Raw genomic sequence first — 24,821 nt, forward strand, 5'->3', positions numbered from 1 at the left:
ATAATCCGAATAGTGTATTATCTACGTTTAGTTTGTCAAACCGCTCTTAGAATTTCGTTCCGATTTCCTTAGGATACGCTATACAAGCTAGTATATATATAAAGAGAGAGAGAGACAATCTTCAGATTCTTCTTTTTCTAAATCGTGATTACGAAACCCCAGTGTCTGTCAACGCAGTGAACTACGCTCACACACTTATTATTCCCTTTCCATTCCTCCTTGCGGGCGCATGACATCGGTGCTAAGCACAGGGTTACGCGCGCACGGCATCGGTGCCAAGCACAGAGCCGTATTGGTATAGTCAGAATCCTTATCAGCAGTGGCATCCCACCACTCTGACATCGTCTTCAGGCGGATTCCTTACGCCGGAGACTCTGCTTTGAAAATCTGCTTACTCCAACCTCCTAGGCCTTCACCTCGTTAATAGACATTGAATAAAAATAAAAATTACAATTATCTCGTAACAAGGACTCACAGAGACGTTCCTTCATGTTAGCCTTCTATCTATCTCTCTCATTAGCTATTTTAGTTATAAGACATTTATATGCCTTTATAATTTCATGTATAATTATGTACTTGATATAATATTCCCACTGTTTCCACTGTAACCTGCACTTGCACATATAAAATATACTGCGTTCTGCTATTACCATTGCCCGTAAAGACTATTCTATATTAAACAATCAAGTTACTAAGGTTTCAGATTAATAATATTTTTACAATCTCATTGTTTATTTAGACGAAAGTATATTCTTAATAACGACAAGATCTTGACATTATCCATTATAAAAGCTGGAATAATATAAATCATTTCATGAAGTGCATCCTTCCCCACCCACATATATATATGTATATGCATTTATTGAATTGTAACTGATTTTATTGTGTATGTGTAGACGTGTGCCATTGCATCGGCATACGCCTTAATTACCTCACTGTGTTACTTGCTATTGTACAATTCCATTAAAATCACCGATTCTCTTGTACAACGAACATATGCCATTGCATCGGCATACAATCCTTCAATATTTTCTACTAAGCATTTTAATTTTATGCAGCATCCTTGTTTTATCGGCAGCCTTTTTCCTCTTATTCGAGCACTTTCTTAAAAGGAAGATATTAAGCATTCATAAATCTTTGTCCTTTTTATTCAGTTACTTAAATCAATTGGTGCCATAACATCTCTTGCCAGAGGAATTTATAGTTCATTAACCATTAAATCTGAATCTTACATTATTAAGCATAGATCTTGCTCACTTTTAGGGAAGCGCCTTACTGGAGCTACCCGCCTCTATCCTTGTCCAGACTGAGGAGCGCCTTACGGGTGCCTCTCGGCTCAAGCATCCTATCCATCCCGTCCAACTCATAAGACCACCCCTTTTCCATCAAGATCAGGAAATTTAACTTGTGAATTAATAACCTGTACAGTGCTTAGCATCCTTCAATCTCAGGGGCGCAGCTGACAGCCGCCACCCGCCTCAATTATCCTTCTCCTACAATCCGCATAACCTAACCCTGCCAAAGCATGGTAGTAAGCATTAATTATTAGTACTTTTACAGTACTCTGGCAACGGATAACTAAAGTCACAAGAGTCCTTTTCACTCAATAATTAATTTTATCAATTGCTATTTTAACTTGTCCGACCAAAAATGTTATTCTTAAACTCAATCCGTTAGATGCCAAATAAACATCGCGGGGGCGTTAAACAGAAGGCAAGGCAGCTACGTAAGGAAGCTTGCCGACGAGCGGCCCTGTTGTCTCAACACATGGACCCCACCAAACCCCGTATAATACAAGATATCACGGGGCACGATCTAGTTCCTCCATCGTACATCAAGTTTTTATTACAAAACAGACTCATAAGCACATTTAAATACGCTCCACGTCCATTACATTCCGCACAAAGACACTTCATTCCGGATTCGCATTCTTTACCAAGCTCTTACAGGGCTCACACGCGCAACCCTCGGCTGGTTAAACAGCGTTCGACGACAGAAACTCTAGACATAGAATTGATAGATTTAACACAGGACGACACTTTCAACAACAAGACAGCCACCTACATTTACCAACTGGAGTCCTATTCTCTCACTGGAACTCCTCGCAAATTACCGTACCACCTTCATTACCTCCACCGGGCAGGATAACTGTACATTCTCTCAACACTTCATTGTAACTCATTACCAGCAGCTATATAATGTAAACCACATTTGTATTCATTAATTATATAACTATAAGTATTATCACTCATTTATATTACACTTTTAACTATCATATTGTCTCATTGTTAAATAAACAATTGTTTAGTCTCTATTCCTATCAATAGCCATAATCTTTATATCACCTACAATCACCATATTTCCCCCTTTCACCATCTGTCCGGAAAAGCTCTCGGCATCCCAGGCAGTGCCGGTGTAAGCAGGTAGGCCTAAATAAATAGAGAGCAGGCGGATCACGATCCCTAGGGAGACGCGAGACGTTACACAACAACAACTTTTGGTGGCAGCGGTGGGATAGGCCAAAATTTCGGAATAGGGGGAACATTTTACGTTTCTTACACAACCTCTTAGGAGCATCCTCTTGTTTACCGTTGATCCTAGCCTTATCTCTAGAATACGTTGATAACTTTTTGTATATACTTAGAACGTTCTTCTTTTAGGAGTTAGAATTTTCTTACAACCCTCGTACATTTAGGTGAAACTCGTGGGGTTTCTCGAACTCTTAGGAGCATTTCTTTTGCATAATATAGTTCGTAGTTTCATTTCGCAATGGCATATCATACGCGTTCAAATAAATCTTTGTCCGGGACGGACAAGTCGCAATCAGAATCAGAAGAACAGGGACAGGCCCTGACAGCGATCGAGGTAGACATTCTTACCAAACGCATGGGCGAAAAGGAGAAAATTATACGTGAACAAAGCGAAGCCCTTCAGGCGCAACAGCTAGATTTAGAAAGACGACAAGCAGAAATTGAAGCACGGGAATCGACACATCTAAGCTCTCCTACCGACATATTAAATTTAGTCAAACTAATAGAAATCATGCAACGGGATTTAGCGAGTCTCAGAGAAATACCCTCACATATACAGCATTTAGATAGGCAAGTAGCTTCCTTGCAAAGCCAACGCGAACACATTAACGCACGCACTCCACAAGTAAGTCCTCGACAGGCATCTCCGCGTCATCACGAACCAACCACGTGCCCTCCTCCTCCAAATTCACCTGTCGATGCCCCATTTATTCGTTTGAAAGATATAGCTGATTCAATTCCTAAGTACGATGGACAACGGATGTCCGTATTCCAATTTTGTAAAACATGCGAGAGAGCACTCGATTTAATACCCACGTCACACGAACCTTACCTATGTCAACTAATTTTAAGTAAACTGCAAGGACACGCATACACTGCTGTAGAAGGCTCACGTTATGATAGCGTCGCGGAATTATTGCAAAAATTAAAATTAATATTCGGGCCAAATAAATCTCTCAATCAATATAGAGGCGAATTAGGCAATGCGTATATGAAGCCTCAAGAATCAATTTTTGATTATATCGCGCGGATAAAAGAATTACGCACAGCCATTTTAGACTGTGAATTAGTACAAAACCGACACTTAGACAGATGGATAATCGACACTGTAGACAGGGACACATTAGAGAGTTTTGTCAATGGCCTACCGTCTGATTTACTAATTCGGGTTAAACTCGAGGGATATGAAGACTTAGAGGAGGCCTTTACTAAAGCCATACAATTATCAAAAACACTAGAGACTGAGACAAGTAGGCGCAAATCTTCTTTTCCAAATCGACCACTCCCTTTAGCGCGACAGGACACAAACCCCTTCAATTCGAGCCCTCAATTTAACCCCTCCTATCAAAACAATCAACCTCGCCAAATACTGCAGCGATCACCAATCCCCTTCGTGAAACCTCTGATTCCAGGGCAACCAGGTCCCAATGCCCCTTCACTTATTCTATGTCGCTATTGCAAGGCCCCCGGACACATAATGTCCGAGTGCCGTAAATTAGCTTATAGGCGGTCACTAGAGAATACAAGCACGCCCGCGCAAGCCGCCGCTCCGGAAAACGCGACCCGTGTCCCGGTCCAGAGCGATGCCCGCCGCGACACGGAACAGACAGGGCGTCCTATTCAAAAGTTGGTTCAATTTCAGGAGGAACCCGGAACCTCCAACGCATAAATTTAAATACAATCTCAGGAGACGTCCCGAACGTCATGCTTTCGTCGCCGAATCTTAACAAAACTGCTCTTTTTATGATCGACTCAGGATCCGCCGTGAACTTAATTCGACGCGATCTTTTAGACCCTGGCGTGCACGTAAATAATGACGTACAATTGACTCTACAAGGCATCTCACCTAAACCGATAATTACCATGGGATGTCTACAAATTACAATTCTCGGGAAACTTACTAACTTCCACGTGCTGCCAGATGAATTTCCTTTTAGAGAACACGGAATCTTAGGAAACGAGTTCTTTAAACAACACAACGCAAGTATCGATTATCACAATAAACGCGTCCGGTGCGAACAAATTAGTATACCTTTCATAGAGGGAGAATCCTTTGTGATACAACCACGTACCGTCGCTCCTTTCCACGTCATTATTTCTAACCCTGAGAAATCCAGTGGTTATATTCCTCTCCTGAATGTTGCACAGGGAGTTTATTTAGGAAACGCCCTTATTTCTAATTCTAATGGCAAAGGCCATCTTCCTATATTCAACACCACAGAATACAGACACACTATTCCAATTCCGGTAACGGAACTTCAAGATTACGGTACACCGGATATCGCGGAAATCTCTCACCTAGGTATAGATTTACTCCGCGATGGAGAAGCCACAGGTCCTCTTGGTGCCGTACATCAGGTTCCTAATTCCGATCTCGTTTCTTCTACTCTTTTACACACTCCGGATACGCAATCGAGCGAACGTTTAGACACGTTGTCACATCCGCACTACCAATTGTAAGAGGAAGCACCACACAAATTTTTTTTCTCTCTCTTCTTTCCCTGGAATCACCACAAAACTTTTCTAAGTCCCTCGAACATAAAATTTTTCTAAGTCCCTCGACCCTAAATTTTTCTAAGTCCCTCAACCCAAAACTTTTCTAAGTCCCTCGGCCGAGAATTTTTCTAAGTCCCTCCGCGCCGAAATTTTCTAAGTTCTAATTTCCAAACCCCCACTACCTTCCCACTCCAGAGGAAAATTCGGCGGCTCGGGAAAGCCGCAGCTCAGGGACCGCGGAGCGCCCGAGAGGCAGTCTCAGTCGTGCAGTGATCTGGTGCAGTGCTTCCTCCATCCCTCCTAGGGTCTAGTATAAGTGCTAAATTTAACTTAGAATATTTTCGTGAATACGAACTTAGAATATTTTCACTGAATCTAACTTAGAATATTTTCGTGAGTTTTAACTTAGAATATTTTCGTGAATACGAACTTAGAATATTTTCACTGAATCTAACTTAGAATATTTTCGTGAGTTTTAACTTAGAATATTTTCGTGAATACGAACTTAGAATATTTTCACTGAAATCTAACTTAGAATATTTTCGTGAGTTTTAACTTAGAATATTTTCGTGAATACGAACTTAGAATATTTTCACTGAATCTAACTTAGAATATTTTCGTGAGTTTTAACTTAGAATATTTTCGTGAATACGAACTTAGAATATTTTCACTGAATCTAACTTAGAATATTTTCGTGAGTTTTAACTTAGAATATTTTCGTGAATACAAACTTAGAATATTTTCACTGAATCTAACTTAGAATATTTTCGTGAGTTTTGACTTAGAATATTTCCGTGAATGTGAACTAAGAATATTTTTACTAAATCTAACTCAGAATATTTTCGTGTATTCATTTAGTTAAAATATACTCTTGTTAACCGATTCAAGGTTAGACTCACTCCCCCATCTCCTCCCATCCCCGACCGCTAACGCATTGGAATCGCCTAGCTGATAACTGGCCGCCGATTCTTCAAGGTATTCGCATCACTAGAATAGGGGCGTATAGGCTGCGGCTCGATCGCACCGCCCATCCGTAGACGCACAGGTTGCGGCTCGATCGCACCGTCTACTAGTTACTCGAAGGCGCATAGGTTGCGACTCCGATCGCACCGCCTGACAGAATAGGGAACTCCGAATTAACCACACGAATACGGCTGGCCGGAGTCACGGGAGTGATTCTAAATGCGCCCTGTACGCAGGGGTGGTCGTAAGAAATTCATCAAAAAATTAGAATACCAACTAAAGCATGGACAAGCGTACCACCCTTACCTAGGTGTCGAGCCCACCAACTCCGCTCCCGACAAGGGGCATCCTCGCTCCACTGAACCCCCTCGCTCTCCAGAATCTCCTCAGTCACCCGTGCCAGAGCACCCGAAAGCTACCGCTCGCAAACCATACAGTGTTAGCAAGATCGATTGCGACACCCATCCGCGATTACCGATCATTCGACGCGGATTCTCGCCACGAGACCCGAGGCCTGCTTTCTACCGTCGACTGCGTGCAGAGATCCTGCACTACTACTACGGAGCATCTACCCCGCCTCACACCCTCCGCACCTGTAACGAGAAAACTCCGACCCTCGAACAGCTTCGTGGGCACGTGCGCAACTCCATGACACAGGTGTGCCAGATCATTACACTGGATTAAAGGAACTGGTGAGTGCCATTTTGCTCTATACTCCGCGGAACATCGTGTCGTGCCCGACAGATCGCGCGTATCCCTGGGGAGAATCACGCGATTCGTTTGACCCAAAAATTGCGATCTAGCCCCGCGTCCAGGCCCGAGCACCTGCAGCCTAGCATCGCAGCCGCGGCCGACCGGGACGTAACATAAAATTGGTGACAGCGGTGGGATACGAAAAGGGCTCACGACGCGAACCCCGCGATTAATTAAGCAAACCCACTGGATTACCGCTACTGAAACGCGATTGAAACAAAATCATCCGCCCCGATGGCGACTCGTAGTAAAAAGACCGATAAACCCGACAAACCGGATGAGATCTACAGTAAGGAAGAAGCAGAACTTCTGTCTCAGCACATCCGGGAAAAGGAACTGCAAGTACAAAGAGAATCCGACGCGGTGCGTAGGGAACGCGAATCATTTGAACGAGAACGCGAGCTTGCTCGGCGACGCATCGAACAGAGGGAAGCCGCCCTCCACGACCGCGAATCGGAAATGTCGCGTAGAGAAACATCGCACGACCGTACAGCCGACCAAGGCCCCATTAACGAAGAAATGTTGCGCGACATAGCCTCACTCCAGCGGGAACCTCCAAAAGACGGACCGTCACCCCCTATCGCCCCCTACTTCGACGCCACTAGTGTGCCTCATAGCCTCCAGCATGACTACTCCCTCGAGATCCCCCGTGTAACATTCAAGGACGCGCTCGAATCGGTACCACACTACGACGGATACAACGTGAGTTACGCGCAATTCGCGCGAGCCTGTAGACGCGCTAGAGACATCGTTCCCCCGTCCGCCGAACGAAACCTCGCACGCCTCCTCGTCAACCGACTGCGAGGGAAGGCCTACGCCGCGATAGAGGACGAACCATGCGATTCGGTCACGCAGCTCCTCGACGCGTTAAGAGCCACCTTTGGCTCTAGTAAATCAATCTATCACTGTAAAGGCGAACTCTATACCGTGTTCAAAGATCCCAACGAGGACATGACAGACTATGTCATCCGCGTAAAGGAACTTCGCGCATCGTGCTAGAATGCGAACGCATGGAAAGAGGGATGTTAGACGAAAAACTAATTAGACAAATCGACGAAGCAACCGCGTACGCATTCTGCGATGGACTGCCGCGACAGTATCGTTACTTGCTAAGACCCGAGCACTACCGTAAACCATTCGAGGCATTCGCGTTCGCTAAGTCACTCGCGAGGCGGGATACACTCGACCAGGAACGAGAAGACGCCGCGCGCCGGAATAACGTACGACCACGATCCAACGACGTACGCATAATTGACAAACCGATTGCTCATTCGACTCCGATCAAACACGAGCCCGGGTATGGTCCCAACACGAATCGCAACGGATCAACACCCGCGTCTAGGAACAATCCCGCCAGGGACTACGCTGATCCCAGGGGCCCTCATGCTTGGCATAACCGAACACCCCCAGCCCCTCGATTTTCGCCACCTCCGCCGCGACCTCGAAATTCGATGACGGACCGGAACACAAAATGGTGCCGCTATTGTAAGAACATCGGGCACGAGATCGAAGAATGTCGTAAACGCCAATACAACAATTCGCGACGGGACCAGGGAAACGCCGCACGCCCCTCGGGGAATACGGACGCACCCCGAGCGGGAAGCTCTCAGACACCCACTCGTCCGATACGCAATATAACAGTGGAAGATTCACCTCAGCAAGAATCGCGGTCCTAAACCCCCGCGAATTTTCATACGCCCCCACAGTTACAATGAAGGCTGATGGCCTAACGGACACGATAACCTTCATGATCGACACCGGGGCCGCGCCAAATTTAATAAAAAAGGGAACACTAACTCGAAATAACGAAATAGATCCCATCGACACGCTACTCTTAAAAGGGATCACCGCGGGAAGCATCCCCACTCTGGGGTCTATTACTATTAAATACATGGGTTTCCCTATTAAACTCCATGTAATCAACGACGATTTCCCAATCGCACAGGAAGGAATCCTAGGATCCGCCTTCCTAAAGGACGCGGGGTCCATCGACTTCAAAAACCAAATTCTCACGTGGCAAGGAGTGCCCATTCCTCTTTCGAATAATACGTTGGTTACCGTACCGGCGAGAACGCGCGGGGTATTGCCGCTTAAAATCCTAAACCCAAGCCCTAGGGAAGGGTATATCCCTCGAATTACAATTCGCGACGACGTGTTCCTAGGAGACGCCGTCGTGTCAAATCGAAACGGTTTAGCGTATGTAGGAATCGTAAACGCCGGAGAAACGGAATGCAAACTCCCTATTCCTACGGTCGAACTAGAGGAAGTAGAGATATTAACCGGAGACCCCTCGACGTCGCGTCAACCGGAACTCGGGGGCTCCCCGGCCAGAGATAAAGGGATCCAACGCGCACGCACGCCTACCCTAGGGACTGACGTGCCTGCGCCTCGCCACAAAACAAAACAGCCCTTTGTCTCCCAAGCGAATACGCCCGAACGCCTAGGCCTTCCAGGCGAACCTCGCGACACACAACACATGCTCTCAAGCACAGCGGTCGATGATGCAACAGACACGTATAAACAAAGAGACACTCGACGCTCGAGGCTCCTAAACCTGCTGCGCCTCGACCATTTGAACGAGCCCGAAGTAAAAAACGTAAAAGAACTACTGAACGAATTCAGCGACTTGTTCCACCTACCCGACGAACAACTACAATGTACCTCAGCGACCAAACATCGAATAACTACCACCGACAACACTCCAATTAACACCAAACAGTATAGATATCCGCCAATACACAAGGAGGAAATTGATAAACAAATTCAAGATTTGCTAAAAAACAAGGTTATCAAACCTTCGAACTCACCATACAACTCCCCCTTGTGGATTGTGCCCAAAAAGGCCGACACCCAAGGTAACAAGCGTTGGCGAATGGTAATAGACTATAGAGCGCTAAACGAAAAAACCGTGGGAGACGCGTATCCGCTCCCCAACATAACCGAAATACTCGACCAACTCGGCAGCGCGAAATATTTCAGTATATTCGACCTCGCTTCAGGCTTCCATCAGATCGCGATGCATGAGGACGATGCGCCAAAAACAGCCTTTTCCACGCCCCATGGGCACTATCAATTCAATAGAATGCCATTCGGTCTGAAAAACGCGCCAGCTACCTTTCAACGCCTCATGGATCAAGTTCTGACCGGCCTGCAAGGAACCGAACTGTTCGTCTACCTCGACGACATTGTTATATACGCGAGCTCACTCGAAGAGCACTCAGCCAAGTTTGCGAAGCTAGCACAACGCTTACGCGTCGCGAATCTTCATCTACAACCGGACAAATGCGAGTTCCTGCGAAAGGAGGTATCCTATCTCGGACACGTAATAGGGGAAAACGGGGTAAAGCCCGACCCTAAGAAAATTATCGCGGTTAAAGACTTCCCACGGCCAAGAAACGCGAAAAACATAAAACAATTCTTAGGCCTAGCCGGTTACTACCGGCGCTTCATACAAAATTTCTCCAAAATAGCTAGACCACTAACATCCCTGTTGAAAAAAGACGCCAAATTCACGTGGAACGAGCTACAAGAACACGCATTTGTCTCGCTCCGCAACTCGTTATGCACGGAGCCGATCTTACAATACCCGGACTTTACTAGACCGTTCGTCGTCACCACGGATGCGTCCGGATATGCGATAGGCGGTATAATCAGTCAGGGACAGATAGGCAAAGATCTCCCCATCGCATACGCCTCTCGACTCTTAAACGCAGCGGAACAAAATTACTCGACAATCGAGAAGGAACTCTTAGCCATAGTGTACTGTGTACAACATTTCCGTCCCTACCTCTACGGTCGCAAATTCAACCTGGTCACGGACCACAGACCACTAGTGTGGCTGCATTCTGTGAAAGATCCGAGCTCGAGATTAGTCCGTTGGCGATTAAAACTTCTCGAATACGAGTACGAAGTCACATACAAAGCAGGTAAAGTTAATGCTAACGCAGACGCCTTGTCCAGGAACCCCGCCGAAATACGCCTATTCCCCCTCGCCCCTGAACTTGACGTCTCCAGTTCCGATGAATCCATCTTTTCCCCGCGACCCGACCAACAACGACGAGAAGAGAATTCGCGAGACCAACCGCCAGACGCACACGACCCCGACGATCACCACGACGATCACCCCGACGACTCAGAAACCGACACCGATGACAGCAGTACAACAGACAGCGCGTCCAGCCCAGAAACCGAGATATTCGATCAAGTAAATGAACCATACGTACTGCGTAACGAAAATATAACCGAGATCAAAGACAATTTCCTATTGCGAAAGGACCACAAGGCCGTATTCGTCACCCAAAAGGGCGACCCCTGCGATAAAGGAGCTAGACTGCTCCAGGAACATGACTTGCTACCTGCGTTACGCAGCCAAACACTGGGAAGAGCGAGTGTAACGACGGAGAAGGAACCAAAAATCATATCCCTGGTGATCAAAGAGCGTAAAATCACGCAACTAGACATAGAGATCCTTCGCGAGGCCATACAATCCCTACGAGATGTCTGTCAAGAGCTTCAACTCAACTCCGTGTCACTATGCAAGGGCGACTTAGAAAACGTACCTTCCGACACCATCCGCAACCTGCTGCAACAAACATTTGAGGGCGACCCGACCAAAATCCTCCTATGCAACAACCAAATTCAGGTACCACCCCCGGGAGATAGGAGAAGGATTCTAGAGGAATGCCATTCCAGCATGATCGGAGGACACAAAGGAGTGACAAAGACGTACTTGCGCATCAAGGAAAAATATCAATGGCCCAATTTGAAGGAAGAAATACAGGAATTCATCCGCAACTGCAGAAGTTGCCAATTAAAGAAACTAGTAAGAGTAAAAACAAAGCAGCCCATGGTCATCACGGACACCCCAAAGGAAGCGTTCGAGAAAATCTCAATGGATATCATGGGCCCACTCCCCACCACTTCCTCCGGCAATTCCTACATCCTCACAATACAAGACCTACTAACCAAACACTCCACCGCCATCGCGCTGAGACAAGCCTCCGCGTTAGACGTAGCAGACGCGTTCGTAAACAATTTCATCTGCCTATACGGCGCACCAAAAGCAGTTCTAACCGACCAAGGCTCTCACTTCATTAACAGCCTCATCAAGGCTGTGGCCCGAAAATTTAAGATCAACCAGTGCAAGACTACCGCGTACCACCCACAATCAAACGGGTCCATAGAACGCAGCCACCACGTCTTGTGGGAATATCTGAAGCAATACACCAACACGCAACACGAATGGGACGAATTCCTTAATCTCGCAATGTTCTCGTATAACTCAAGCGTGCACGAAGGGACCTCCTATAGGCCACACGAGCTAGTCTTCGGGAAAAGTGTGCGAACACCGTCTAGCGACCCACCTATCGAGGATAACTTAAGCGAAACATACAAGGATTACTTAACTACGCTGTTCAATCGCCTAAAAACCACACAGGAACTCGCTCGCGAGAATCTCTGCGGAGCCAAGGCCCGTAGCAAACGCTACTATGATCGAAACTTAAACCCTCAGAACTTCAGAGTAGGAAGCTGCGTGTACTTACTAAAAGAACCCAGCAAGGGTAAGCTAGGAGACCAATACTCGGGCCCATACCGAGTACTAGAAGTATTACGAAATAATAACATACGCATTAGTATAAGCGAAAACCAGACGAAAATCGTCCATAGTAATAAGTTGCGTCTAGATAAGGCCAAAGGCCCCCCTCTCCGACCATAGGCCAGCAACCCCACTGCTAACACCAGGACACAAGGCAGAACGACGCGACGAAGGGCACACATCAGTACACCACGAGCCTCGCACCAGGATGCACCTCCTGATAGCCCTCGCCCTCTTCGCTGCCTTCGGAACCGAGCCTGCAACCTCCCTCCTGGGATACGACTGTGGAGGAGAAGGATTAAACATTACATCGCTCTCATTAACCGACATTGCCGAATGCCACGTTGACGACGTCGAACCTAAGAAAGAAGAGGTCTATCTACAGCTAATGCAATTCAACGACTTCACCCACACCGAGGCCATTCAATGCCGCCTAGAAGTCGACCGCATAATCTACCGCTGTGGAATGTGGTCCCATGTATCCACTGTCCCCGGAGGAAAACGGAGCTATATAAGAGAAATCTCCGAAGAAGCCTGCAGGAAGTCCCAGGAAACAGGAGCTATCATTTTGGGAAACGATATCCTAATTGACGGTTTAAAAAGAAACTCAACTACGTCACGGAGTCTGACCCTCGCTGGATCACTACAAAACGACGGCGCCTGTCAAGGAGCCGCCTATACTGACCCATTCGGAACGTGGGAAAACGCCATTGTCCAGGCTAGCGTCCGGATAACCTTACGAGACTTCCTGGTCCCCATCAAAATAATGGCCAACGAAGTCATACTACCTTCGGGAATCCGCTGCAAAGCCACCAGCCGGGAATGCCTCGACGCCGACGGGACCACTACATACTGGAAATCCACACCCAAGGATAATTGTAATTTCGACAGATACGATATACTTTACGAAGGCTTCGCGCACAAACTATCCCCTTCACCCGGACAAGGGGATGGACCCACCATCTACACAGTTACTAACAACGATGCAACATTCGCCCTCGCCAAAACCTCAGAATCAAACCTCTGCGGGTACAAAATCATGCACACAGAACACCCAAAACTCTTCATTCTCGAAACCTCGAGAGGACGGACTTTCAAGGAAAAATCCAATATCGCAATAGACAACCTAGACATGTTCGCCTACGTGAACTCCAAATTTGTCTACATCGAACGTCACATGAAAAACCAACTGACGAAACTCTACAAGGACATCATGATACAGAAATGCGCGCTGGAAAGACAAATCCTAGAAAACGCACTATCCTTATCTAGCATCGCCCCGGACGAAATGGCGCACCGCCTAATGAAAAGCCACGGATACACGGCAGTGACCTCCGGAGAAGTCATATATATAATTAAATGTATCCCAGTCACGTGCAAAATCCGCCAAGCAGAGCGTTGCTACAACGAACTTCCAGTAACTTACAACAACGCCTCATATTTCCTGACACCGCGCTCACGCATCCTTACCAAATCCGGCACACCGAGGGAATGCAACGAGTTGTTACCTCCGATGTACAATATCGAGGAGGCCTGGTATAAAATGATGCCACGACCAGTGGAATCAATCGCACCTCCCGTAATCCGACCTCTTACCAAGCCTACCTGGAAGTACATAAACCCTTCCAACCTGGCGACCAGCGGAATATACTCCGCCGACGACCTAGACCGACTCAGGAACCACATAATGTTCCCAGTGGAGAAACCTGCAATCATCAGCACCTTAGCACAAGGAGCCATGGGAAGAAAGGTCCCAGCCGGAACCATCTCCCTGTATAATATGCTGGACGAAGAATCTCTGGAAAAAATCGCCGAGAGCGCAGGAGCACGCCTATGGAAAGGTTTCATCACATTCGGTTCAGCGAGCGCAGGCATCTTGAGCATCATACTCCTGATCCGACTAGCCAAATTGGTAGTCGACTCCATTATAAGAGGCTACGCACTCCACTCGATATACGGATGGAGCCTCCACCTATTAGGCGCAATCTGGAGCTCACTCACCCACCTGCTGATCCACCTTGGAGGACGCGGGAAGACCCAACAGAACGAACAGCCCAGAGAAGAAGAAGCAGCCTTGGAAGTATTAGTACATCCCAAAACCGAGGCAGCCGACAACGCACGAGACACTAACAGTGAAAGTGAAGCGCGAATTGCAAGTGCCCCAACAAAAAGTTACAGCGAACTAAATAATTATCTGAGCGAAATACGCCAAACCAGACATTAAAGCGACATTTAGAATAAGTACATATATACATATCTCCAGAAAACGTCGGTTCAATAACGACCGACATTTTCTAATAAGGGGGGAGGTGTCACATCCGCACTACCAATTGTAAGAGGAAGCACCACACAAAATTTTTTTTTCTCTCTCTCTTCTTTCCCTGGGATCACCACAAAATTTTTCTAAGTCCCTCGAACATAAATTTTTCTAAGTCCCTCAACCCAAAATTTTTCTAAGTCCCTCGACCCTAAATTTTTCTAAGTCCCTCAACCCAAAACTTTTCTAAGTCCCTCGGCCGAGAATTTTTCTAAGTCCCTCCGCGCCGAAATTTTCTAAGTTCTAATTTCCAAACCCCCACTACCTTCCCACTCCAGAGGAAAATTCGGCGGCTCGGGAAAGCCGCAGCTCAGGGACCGCGGAGCGCCCGAGAAGCAGTCTCAGTCGTGCAGTGATCTGGTGCAGTGCTTCCTCCATCCCTACTAGGGTCTAGTATAAGTGCTAAATCTAACTTAGAATATTTTCGTGAGTTTTAACTTAGAATATTTTCGTGAGTTTTAACTTAGAATATTTTCGTGAATACGAACTTAGAATATTTTCACTAAATCTAACTTAGAATATTTTCGTGAGTTTTAACTTAGAATATTTTCGTGAATACGAACTTAGAATATTTTCACTAAATCTAACTTAGAATATTTTCGTGAGTTTTAACTTAGAATATTTTCGTGAGTTTTAACTTAGAATATTTTCGTGAATACGAACTTAGAATATTTTCACTAAATCTAACTTAGAATATTTTCGTGAGTTTTAACTTAGAATATTTTCGTGAATACGAACTTAGAATATTTTCACTAAATCTAACTTAGAATATTTTCGTGAGTTTTAACTTAGAATATTTTCGTGAGTTTTAACTTAGAATATTTTCGTGAATACGAACTTAGAATATTTTCACTAAATCTAACTCAGAATATTTTCGTGAGTTTTAACTTAGAATATTTTTATGAATGTGAACTTAGAATATTTTTACTAAATCTAACTCAGAATATTTTCGTGTATTCATTTAGCTAAAATATACTCTTGTTAGCCGATTCAAGGTTAGATTCACTCTCCCATCTCCTCCCATCCCCGACCGCTAACGCATTAGAATCGCCTAGCTGATAACTGGCCGCCGATTCTTCAAGGTATTCGCATCACTAGAATAAGGGCGTATAGGCTGCGGCTCGATCGCACCGCCCATCCGTAGACGCACAGGTTGCGGCTCGATCGCACCGTCTACTAGTTACTCGAAGGCGCATAGGTTGCGACCCGATCGCACCGCCTGACAGAATAGGGAACTCCGAATTAACCACACGAATACAGCTGGCCGGAGTCACGGGAGTGATTCCAAATGCGCCCTGTATGCAGGGGTGGTCGTAAGAAATTCATCAAAAAATTAGAATACCAACTAAAGCACGGACAAGCGTACCACCCTTACCTAGGTGTCGAACCCACCAACTCCGCTCCCGACAAGGGGCATCCTCGTTCCACTGAACCCCCTCGCTCTCCAGAATCTCCTCAGTCGCCCGTGCCAGAGCGCCCGAAAGCTACCGCCCGCAAATCATACAGTGTTAGCAAGATCGATTGTGACACCCATCCGCGACTACCGATCATTCGACGCGGATTCTCGCCACGAGACCCGAGGCCTGCTTTCTACCGTCAACTGCGTGCAGAGATCCTGCACTACTACTACGGAGCATCTACCCCGCCTCACACCCTCCGCACCTGTAACGAGAAAACTCCGACCCTCGAACAGCTTCGTGGGCACGTGCGCAACTCCATGACACAGGTGTGCCAGATTATTACATTGGATTAAAGGAACTGGTGAGTGCCATTTGCTCTATACTCCGCTGAACATCGTGTCGAGCCCGACAGATCGCGCGTATCCCTGGGGAGAATCACGCGATTCGTTTGACCCAAAAATTGCGATCTAGCCCCGCGTCCAGGCCCGAGCACCTGCAGCCTAGCATCGCAGCCGCGGCCGACCGGGACGTAACATGGGACTGAGTGGCGTGATGCTGACGGGGCATCGAGACATCTCGGCGCGCCGCCGGATGTGATAAGGAGCGTGGTCAACAGGATGCCCTATGTTACCTGATATGGGCTCGGGTTACTCGGGGATTCCAGAGCACCTTCGGTGGCCCGGCTGCGTGCGTGCCTTATCTTTGAGACTTCCTGTCGCCAGCCTGACTTATTAATTTATATGTGCGCGTAATTATTTATGCCTTATAATATTATAATTTAATAAAAAGAAATGGTTAATATTATATATGTGTGGTTCTTAAGGTTATAATATACGCCTAATTTAGTATTATATGAATAGTGTAATAGAAAGTTATAATGTTAATTAGTTATGATTTTTATAAAGACAATATGCATGTGTTATAATAAAAGAGATATTTGTTATTAATGTTTAAATGTGGTTATTAAGAATTATTATAAGAAATGCATATTGTTAACAGTGGGTTTTAGAGTGTAGAGATTTATAATATTGTTAACTGGAAAATTAGGATTTCTTATTACAGGGATCCTTATTATTACTGTTGTTAAATTAATGTTTCTCGGCAAGGCTGAGTTCTACCATAGGGCTCTCTACTTACGTATGTCGGTAAGATAGATCCCTTGGGTAGGTTTCGTTATTATTGGCGTCGGTAATTAATTAACAATTGTTATAAACGGTTCTTATGTATAAATTACCGACTTTTAGACCTTATAGAAGCTTATGGTAATAGAAGATTCGATGAACAATTAATTTTTATTATTAGTGATGAGTTCAAGCCGTTGTACTGTACGAACGAATTTAAAAGAGTGCAATATTTAAGAGGAGCTTGAACGTGGACAGAAGGCTTAAATTAAATTAAATAAAGTATTTAAACGTGACCAAGGCAAAAATGGTGGATTTCCAAGCTAAATAGGGTATTTAAACGACCCCTGAACTTAAATAAATGAGGTTTATTAAATTTTGAGTAAAAATTACCAAATTTTGAGAATGTACTGTCAGAAGGATTCTCTGTTTGTGGGCAAGAATTAATTGTTTTCCTTTGGTATTATTTCCTTTTGTAATTTATATTCTGAGGTTTTGACATTTGCTTATGTTTCACTAAAATGTTCTCTATGTACGTAGGTGTTAAAAATATTTTAAATTGACTTTTCTTAATTTTCACGGAAGGTACGCATTACTGATGTCCCAATAGTCCCTGCGTATGAATTTTAGAATTTTCTGAAGTCTACTGGTAAGTAACATTGTTGGTTTCTTATTAATTGTTAATGTTTTTCAAAATGTTAATATGGTCGTTAAATAGAGGTCTTTTAATGCTATTGTTAGCAATTAAGATTTTTCTTCTAGGCCTTATAGTTACTGAGAAAAACATGCCTTTTCCTGATTGGTCGAGACATTCAAATAGCCGTAACTTCTAAACTATCGATTTTACAGAAATTTTATTAGGACATAATTTGTAATACTTTGAAGGAGCCTTAAATCGCACCGCGCGATTTTCTAAAATTATTATTATTTTAAAAGATATGAACTTTTATCGATAAATTTTAATAGTAACAATTACCCTCTATGGTTGAATCGACCTATATGTCTCGCTGGCCTTTTAATGTAGAGGCGAAAAAATGATATGGTGGAGAGAACGTCGCAGGACGTTACAGAATACTTACAATATGTGACTAGTGATCGGTGCAACCATATGCAGAAGGACGGAGTCGCCGTCCTAGGAAACAACAACGTCATCTCCGGACTCAAACCGAACTCTACGGAGAGCTACAGCATCACCCTGGTAGGAGAAATAGGAGTCGATGGCCACTGCAAGGGCATCCCCTACTCCGACCCTTACGGCTCATGGACCGACGTCGTTGTCCAGGGAGTCGCTACCATATCTCTACGATCCTCTTATGTACCAGTTCATATCAACACGGGAAAAATTCATCTTAAGTCAGGAACCATTTGCACCCTGAGCGACGGACACTGCGTCGACTCAGAACATGGCTACACGTACTGGCAGCCAATGCCTACATCCAGCTGCGATTTTCATCAGTACGACATCCTATACGAGGGACAAGCTATAAAAATTCAGGAGGACTCTATCAATCAAAGGGGCGACATCCCGATTGTCAATCCCTCCACCGTTTATTCTCTCACCACACAGGACATCACGTTCGCACTAACTACCACTAAGGCTCGACAACTCTGCGGATATACAATCCTACAGACCGAGCATCCCAAGCTTTTTATCGTAGAAACTACTAAAGGAGATACTGTCAAGCCACGAGGAAGCGTCCCTGTGGATAATCTGGACATCTTCTCGTACGTCAATTCCAAATTTGTATACGTAGAGAAACACGTGCGTAGCCAAATCATCAGCCTTTATTACAACGTCATGAAGCAGAGGTGTGACCTAGAGCAGGAAGTGCTTAAAAATACACTGTCTTTGGCAACTCTTCTACCCGACGAGTTCGCCTATCGGTTAATGAAAGGTCCAGGATACATGGCCGTTACAGCAGGCGAAGCAATTCATGTCATCCAGTGCATCCCAGTCGAAGTAAAGATCAGGAGAACTAAAGACTGCTACGCCGAACTTCCAGTCACTGTTAGGAACTCATCAATGTTCCTCACACCAAAATCTCATGTGCTCACTAAATATGGCACATTAAGAGAATGTAGTTATCAACTACCAACCTTATACCGTCTAGAGGACACTTGGGTACAGTTTACACCCGAACCTCACGAACGTCTTTCTCCACCACAACGCCTGCAGCCTACCACTACTATATCTTGGAAATATTTAACACCAGGACCTCTAGCAGTAAGCGGTATTTACTCGCAACAGGACATCGACAAGCTGAGGGACCACATCATGTTCCCCGCCGAAAAGCCTGCCCTCTTGAATTCTGTCGCTAGAGGAATTACCGGTCACACTACAGGGGACGGATCCGCCTCGTTGTATAATCTACTGAACGAGGAAGATCTTAACAAAATTGCTGAAAGTACTGCCTCAAAAATCTGGGAAGGATTCGTCGCTTTTGGCTCTGCAACCGCAGGAGTATTTGGCATCTTCATCATCATCCGCATAATAAAATTACTCATCGATACTGCCCTCCATGGATACGCCCTTCATACGGCGTACGGATGCAGCCTTCACCTTTTAGGAGCCTTATGGAGCTCCTTGACTCACCTCCTGCTGCACCTGGCTCATCGGCCACCTAGACGTGCCAACAAAGCAACAGTCGATTCTTCAACTAACACACCACTTCAACAACCCACCCCAGTCGAGCAACAGCCTCAACCACTTCCAAGGTCAACACCTAGACCAGCCGCACCTCCACATCACCTCATCGAAGAGGGACCGCACACATCCATCGCCTACAGAGAACTCAACGAACGCCTAAACCAGGTAGTCGTTCACGATCAAATTCCTAACAAAAGTTTCGGAAATTTGCTCTTAAAAGGGGGGGAGGTGTAACGTCCTGCGACGTTCTCTCCACCATATCATTTTTTCGCCTCTGCATTGGAGGGCCAGCGAGACATATAGGTAGATTCAACCATAGAGGGTAATTGTTACTATAAAAATTTATCGATAAAAGTTCATATCTTTTAAAATAATAATAATTTTAGAAAATCGCGCGGTGCGATTTAAGGCTCCTTCAAAGTATTACAAATTATGTCCTAATAAAATTTCTGTAAAATCGATAGTTTAGAAGTTATGGTTATTTGAATGTCTCGACCAATCAGGAAAAGGCATGTTTTTCTCAGTAACTATAAGGCCTAGAAGAAAAATCTTAATTGCTAACAATAGCATTAAAAGACCTCTATTTAACGACCATATTAACATTTTGAAAAACATTAACAATTAATAAGAAACCAACAATGTTACTTACCAGTAGACTTCAGAAAATTCTAAAATTCATACGCAGGGACTATTGGGACATCAGTAATGCGTACCTTCCGTAAAAATTAAGAAAAGTCAATTTAAAATATTTTTAACACCTACGTACATAGAGAACATTTTAGTGAAACATAAGCAAATGTCAAAACCTCAGAATATAAATTACAAAAGGAAATAATGCCAAAGGAAAACAATTAATTCTTGCCCACAAACAGAGAATCCTTCTGACAGTACATTCTCAAAATTTGGTAATTTTTACTCAAAATTTAATAAACCTCATTTATTTAAGTTCAGGGGTCGTTTAAATACCCTATTTAGCTTGGAAATCCACCATTTTTGCCTTGGTCACGTTTAAATACTTTATTTAATTTAATTTAAGCCTTCTGTCCACGTTCAAGCTCCTCTTAAATATTGCACTCTTTTAAATTCGTTCGTACAGTACAACGGCTTGAACTCATCACTAATAATAAAAATTAATTGTTCATCGAATCTTCTATTACCATAAGCTTCTATAAGGTCTAAAAGTCGGTAATTTATACATAAGAACCGTTTATAACAATTGTTAATTAATTACCGACGCCAATAATAACGAAACCTACCCAAGGGATCTATCTTACCGACATACGTAAGTAGAGAGCCCTATGGTAGAACTCAGCCTTGCCGAGAAACATTAATTTTACAACAGTAATAATAAGGATCCCTGTAATAAGAAATCCTAATTTTCCAGTTAACAATATTATAAATCTCTACACTCTAAAACCCACTGTTAACAATATGCATTTCTTATAATAATTCTTAATAACCACATTTAAACATTAATAACAAATATCTCTTATATTATAACACATGCATATTGTCTTTATAAAAATCATAACTAATTAACATTATAACTTTCTATTACACTATTCATATAATACTAAATTAGGCGTATATTATAACCTTAAGAACCACACATATATAATATTAACCATTTCTTTTTATTAAATTATAATATTATAAGGCATAAATAATTACGCGCACATATAAATTAATAAGTCAGACTGGCGACAGGAAGTCTCAAAGATAAGGCACGCACGCAGCCGGGCCACCGAAGGTGCTCTGGAATCCCCGAGTAACCCGAGCCCATATCAGGTAACATAGGGCATCCTGTTGACCACGCTCCTTATCACATCCGGCGGCGCGCCGAGATGTCTCGATGCCCCGTCAGCATCACGCCACTCAGTCCCACTCTGAAAAACCTTGAACGCTCCTACTCTGGATCCCTCTCGTATAATCCCATTACTCCTACCATATAGCCTACCCCACTCTTGAGTTCCATTGTCCGGACCGAACGAGGCCCCGGGAGCAGCTCCCACCGCAGAGTCGACATCGGAAGTTCATACAGTACAGACGTGCCTCTTAGGAGAGCCTCCAAGACATCTTTGTTAATTTGACGCAAAGAGGAAAAGTGTCTCTGAGCGACCGTGCCACCACGGACAACGGTCGTCTCGCATAAGAGCCTCTTCCTACGCTCCTTCAGAGCCTTTGCCTTGTGCTATTCAAAATCTGGAAGACTTCTTAGGAAACTTGCCAGAACATCCACGGTGTTTTATAATACTCAAAGTGTGCGGATAAGTCGACTCCCCGCTCGAGTTGTGCCGTGGCTAGAGTGGTCCTAACAGTACTGAGAGTATTCTGGAATAAAAAAGCCTGTTCTTTGAGATTTCTCTGCAAAAGTCTGAGCTACTGAAATAAATAGTAAGTATATAATATTTTAATGCACAACACTCACATACACCGCGTTTCGCGCAAGTGAAATACAATCGCGATCTAAGCCTTAGGAACATTGTTACGCGAGTGAACCAGTGACGTTTCACCATACGCCAAGTCGAATTATTTAACAGATACCATAGCGTCACGCTGAAATTTTCGTTCATGTCGGTTCGTAACTGCCTTACATAAGGACCATTCATTATAATCCGAATAGTGTATTATCTACGTTTAGTTTGTCAAACCGCTCTTAGAATTTCGTTCCGATTTCCTTAGGATACGCTATACAAGCTAGTATATATATAAAGAGAGAGAGAGAGAGACAATCTTCAGATTCTTCTTTTTCTAAATCGTGATTACGAAACCCCAGTGTCTGTCAACGCAGTGAACTACGCTCACACACTTATTATTCCCTTTCCATTCCTTCTTGCGGGCGCATGACAACGGTGCCAAGCACAGGGTTACGCGCGCACGGCATCGGTGCCAAGCACAGGGTTACGCGCGCACGGCATCGGTGCCAAGCACAGAGCCGTATTGGTATAGTCAGAATCCTTATCAGCAGTGGCATCCCACCACTCTGACATCGTCTCCAGGCGGATTCCTTACGCCGGAGACTCTGCTTTGAAAATCTGCTTACTCCAACCTCCTAGGCCTTCACCTCGTTAATAGACATTGAATAAAAATAAAAATTACAATTATCTCGTAACAAGGACTCACAGAGACGTTCCTTCATGTTAGCCTTCTATCTATCTCTCTCATTAGCTATTTTAGTTATAAGACATTTATATGCCTTTATAATTTCATGTATAATTATGTACTTGATATAATATTCCCACTGTTTCCACTGTAACCTGCACTTGCACATATAAAATATACTGCGTTCTGCTATTACCATTACCCGTAAAGACTATTCTATATTAAACAATCAAGTTACTAAGGTTTCAGATTAATAATATTTTTACAATCTCATTGTTTATTTAGACGAAAGTATATTCTTAATAACGACAAGATCTTGACATTATCCATTATAAAAGCTGGAATAATATAAATCATTTCATGAAGTGCATCCTTCCCCACCCACATATATATATGTATATGCATTTATTGAATTGTAACTGATTTTATTGTGTATGTGTAGACGTGTGCCATTGCATCGGCATACGCCTTAATTACCTCACTGTGTTACTTGCTATTGTACAATTCCATTAAAATCACCGATTCTCTTGTACAACGAACATATGCCATTGCATCGGCATACAATCCTTCAATATTTTCTACTAAGCATTTTAATTTTATGCAGCATCCTTGTTTTATCGGCAGCCTTTTTCCTCTTATTCGAGCATTTTCTTGAAAGGAAGATATTAAGCATTCATAAATCTTTGTCCTTTTTATTCAGTTACTTAAATCAATTGGTGCCATAACATCTCTTGCCAGAGGAATTTATAGTTCATTAACCATTAAATCTGAATCTTACATTATTAAGCATAGATCTTGCTCACTTTTAGGGAAGCGCCTTACTGGAGCTACCCGCCTCTATCCTTGTCCAGACTGAGGAGCGCCTTACGGGTGCCTCTCGGCTCAAGCATCCTATCCATCCCGTCCAACTCATAAGACCACCCCTTTTCCATCAAGATCAGGAAATTTAACTTGTGAATTAATAACCTGTACAGTGCTTAGCATCCTTCAATCTCAGGGGCGCAGCTGACAGCCGCCACCCGCCTCAATTATCCTTCTCCTACAATCCGCATAACCTAACCCTGCCAAAGCATGTAGTAAGCATTAATTATTAGTACTTTTACAGTACTCTGGCAACGGATAATAAAGTCACAAGAGTCCTTTTCACTCAATAATTAATTTTATCAATTGCTATTTTAACTTGTCCGACCAAAATGTTATTCTTAAACTCAATCCGTTAGATGCCAAATAAACATCGCGGGGGCGTTAAACAGAAGGCAAGGCAGCTACGTAAGGAAGCTTGCCGACGAGCGGCCCTGTTGTCTCAACACATGGACCCCACCAAACCCGTATAATACAAGATATCACGGGGCACGATCTAGTTCCTCCATCGTACATCAAGTTTTTATTACAAAACAGACTCATAAGCACATTTAAATACGCTCCACGTCCATTACATTCCGCACAAAGACACTTCATTCCGGATTCGCATTCTTTACCAAGCTCTTACAGGGCTCACACGCGCAACCCTCGGCTGGTTAAACAGCGTTCAACGACAGAAACTCTAGACATAGAATTGATAGATTTAACACAGGACGACACTTTCAACAACAAAACAGCCACCTACATTTACCAACTGGAGTCCTATTCTTCACTGGAACTCCTCGCAATTAACCGTACACCTTCATTACCTCCACCGGGCAGGATAACTGTACATTCTCCAACACTTCATTGTACTCATTACCAGCAGCTATATAATGTAAACACATTTGTATTCATTAATTATATAATATAGTATTATCACTCATTTATATTACACTTTTAACTATCATATTGTCTCATGTTAAATAAACAATTGTTTAGTCTCTATTCCTATCAATAGCCATAATCTTTATATCACTACAATCACTATATTT

At 44.1% G+C, this 24,821-nt stretch overlaps 1 protein-coding gene across 1 annotated transcript; it reads left to right on the forward strand.

The window, feature by feature from the left end:
* Positions 1-8,454: 8,454 nt before the first annotated feature.
* On the forward strand, positions 8,455-12,459 carry LOC112589987 (uncharacterized). The gene has a single exon (XM_025305242.1). It carries the CDS (start codon positions 8,455-8,457, stop codon positions 12,457-12,459), a length of 4,005 nt encoding a protein of 1,334 aa, XP_025161027.1.
* Positions 12,460-24,821: the final 12,362 nt, after the last annotated feature.

Source organism: Harpegnathos saltator, unplaced genomic scaffold (genome assembly GCF_003227715.2).
Source record: "Harpegnathos saltator strain DR-91 unplaced genomic scaffold, Hsal_v8.6 scaffold683, whole genome shotgun sequence".
NCBI lineage: Eukaryota > Metazoa > Arthropoda > Insecta > Hymenoptera > Formicidae > Harpegnathos > Harpegnathos saltator.

Bases quoted from the DNA above. Each gene is read 5' to 3' on its own strand.
- LOC112589987 (XM_025305242.1), top strand. From the start codon at position 8,455: ATGAAGGCTGATGGCCTAACGGACACGATAACCTTCATGATCGACACC.